A 3,096-nucleotide genomic window follows, 5' to 3' on the forward strand; every position below is an offset into this window, starting at 1 on the left:
ATCATGGTAAGATCTGAAGTTGTAGCAATAGTTATTCATGATCAATGAGATAGATACCTAGATCAGAAAATAGCATTATGCTTCTTCAAGAAAACTAGGGAATAGAATAAAATAGAACATAGAATTTAAGCCAAAGGCCAAGCACTGGGACCTCTGAGGTCATTCAGTGATGAAACAGAAATTGACAGTCAAAACGTTTGAAAGGTATAACAGGAGGAAAACCTCGCAGTTGCACTGTGAAACAATTGTTAGGAGAGGGTAGAAGGTAAGAAGAAAGAAAGAGATTATGAATGAAGGTACAGTAAAAGGAATGATAGGGGTTATAGCAGCTAGGGGCTTTAGGAAGGGACGCTGTAAAGAACCTTAAGTAATGCCTACAGTGCACCACATGAGGTGCACTGACGGCACTAACCCCCCTACGGGGTAAATGAGTGAGTGACTACGACCTCTCTTCGCTGTTTCTCAGTAAAGATTATCTTACTCCCACCAGGTGGCGTAAAGGTCAGCCCAACAACTATAATGGAGGAGAAGACTGTATCCATTACCACTCTTCTAACGAGGGTCTCAATGATGCTCCCTGTGGCTTGAAGTTAGGTAAGGAATACTGTAAAACCATTTCAACAGAAAAGAATTGTTATTAGACATGGGTAGTCCACTTCAATTAACTCCAAAAAAAAAATCTATAACAGCCTGTGGTGTGAATCTATTCTGTAGCTACTTTCTAAGGAATACTTTACATTGATCTAAATACAGACACCACCCCACTTACAAATGAGTTACGTTCCGGACGGCCATTTGTATGTTGAATTGTTTGTAAGGTGGCTACTGTACTCTTCATGCCTATTTAAGTACAGTATGATATAAATTCAATACAGAACTGTGCGTCTTTTCATCCTAAAACACAATTTGCTGTACATACAATACTGTATTTTATAGAAAAGGTGCGCAGAACAAAATATGAACTTACGGGTGGCAAAGGGGAGTGCTCTGAACACAATTTTAATTTGTGATCCTGTTTGTTTATCTCTCTGAATGTTTGTAAGTTGAATGTTCGTAAGTAGGGTGGTGTCTGTACACATTTTCCTTGTGCTACATGAAGTTGAATCATTGTTAATATCACCTTAGGCAACGGGTTAGAAGTCAACCAAGGTTTCCAGTTCAAAATGATTTCCTTAGCAGAAAAAATATGAAAACATTACCTTATTCTACCAACAGGTACATCTGCGAGAAACCTGCCCACCTGGATTGGAACTTTGCTTCAGTGCTAGATGAAGAAACGCCCACAGAAAAGTGAAATGGAAAATGGATTAGGCCCAAGAGTAGATTTCTTTCCAAGTGTTTACATAAAGTGAAACTGCCTGTTGTTATGTGCTTGTATTTCTTAAGCTGTACTCTGTTGGACAACTCCATAGTTCATGTTGACATTTCTTTAATTAACAGTAATATAACTGCAACATTTAAGTTTACATACAAACTGCTATACTGTACCTGTTTTAGAAAGGGGTCTTTTTGGCTACAAGTCACCCTCCACAGTAATTTTTATGTGGAACTTAAGTATAAAGCTATCTGGGTGCCCATTTGTTAGGAGAACTAAAGTGCTTTGTGAACTACGTTTCTTTCAGAGTAGTTTCTCTGTTATGTCTTACTTTCTCTCTGGGTGAGCACAATCTCAGTCATCTAGGAAAGTAGGTTTGTAATTTCAATAAACATGGTTGATCTAATTTGAAATGGGGTTTTTTCTCGTATTCTCTAATTCCTGAATCTTCAAATGAGTTTTTAAACACGCATTTTGTCTCTATCACTTATGAAACGATACCTACAACAGGTTTCACAGGGGATGCCTCCCTCAGTTAGATGAGCAAACTTCAGCCTGTATCCCACAGGCAGTCAGCAACCAAATCTGGGTTCATTTCTTGGTTGGAAAATTTTTAGTTATCTTTGTAGGACGTGTGCATGCTGTAATGAATAAGTTACCCAAACAAATTTTGCGAAAAGAACATTCTTGCTGTGAAAAGACAGAAAACTACTTTTTGGATTCCCTACAAGAACAAACAAGCAATATTCCATTGTGAGAAAAACTTTCTCAGAGAAATTGTCTAAAAAAATCAGCTATGTATTGTTAAGAATATATACTGCATGTTCAACTGCAGACTTCTTTATCTCATTGCTTTCCAATATACTTCTGTTTTTTCATACACATTACTTCAAGCCTAAGGCCAGACATGCAAATTATATTCAGTATTCTTTTTTAATATTCTAAGTCCCATCCTGCATTTATATAAAATCTCACCCATCAAAATTAATACTGTATCTTAAAAGACAAGAACTACATTTGTAGCCTTACTGCTCAAGAGATAAATAAAGTATTACTGTTATACTTCTCTTTTTTTCTGTAAGGACATCTGCCGTTTAATAGCTTTGTATCACATCATTATTACATTGACTGACAGTTTCTGTATGGTTGCATGACAGGACATACATTAATGATTACTGTTGGGGAATAAAGGAAGGTATAAAAATTGGTGTGGCCAGTTCCATGCGTAATAGTACTGTTGCTCCCTCTGAGCTGACATCTAATTTATGATCTAAGTTTAGTGTGCTGTTATTATTTATTAATTTCACATAATTTTTGACGAATTCCTGATAATTTAAATGAAACTTAATCATAGAATAGAATATAGCATTTAGGCCAAAGGCCAAGCGCTGGGGCCTATGAGGTCATTTAGCGCTGAAATGAAAATCAATTCTAAAATTACAAAGGTGTAACAGGAGGAAAACCTCACAGTTGCACTAATGAATCTAATTGTTAGAGAGGGTGATAATGGGTGGAAGAGTATGAATGGAAGTACAGTTATGAATGAATGGAGCAGTTTACCGCTAGAAACTGCAAATAATGCATAAAGGGGGTTGCACTGCTGAGGTGCACTGATGGTTTTGATGCAAATAATTAAAATGTGTGCCACTAAAGCACCACACTGTAAAGGGTGCAGGGAGCTATTTGGAACTCCACCATTTTAACCTGGTTACTCTATCGGTATCCTCACTTCTCTGTCCACGTGGGTCCAGCTCCAACATATTTTAACCTTTAAACTAGCT

The 3,096-nt window shown here is 37.1% G+C and overlaps 1 protein-coding gene across 1 annotated transcript in view; it reads left to right on the plus strand.

The window, feature by feature from the left end:
* The window catches only part of LOC136853136 (perlucin-like protein), a 241,335-nt gene extending 239,614 nt beyond the window's left edge, over positions 1-1,721 (plus strand). Inside the window, exon 6 of the mRNA XM_067128436.1 lies at positions 1,216-1,721. Within this exon, the coding sequence (XP_066984537.1) occupies positions 1,216-1,294 (79 nt within the window). The 3' untranslated portion in view covers positions 1,295-1,721. The remainder of the gene's footprint in view (positions 1-1,215) is intronic.
* Positions 1,722-3,096: the final 1,375 nt, after the last annotated feature.

Source organism: Macrobrachium rosenbergii, chromosome 26 (genome assembly GCF_040412425.1).
Source record: "Macrobrachium rosenbergii isolate ZJJX-2024 chromosome 26, ASM4041242v1, whole genome shotgun sequence".
NCBI lineage: Eukaryota > Metazoa > Arthropoda > Malacostraca > Decapoda > Palaemonidae > Macrobrachium > Macrobrachium rosenbergii.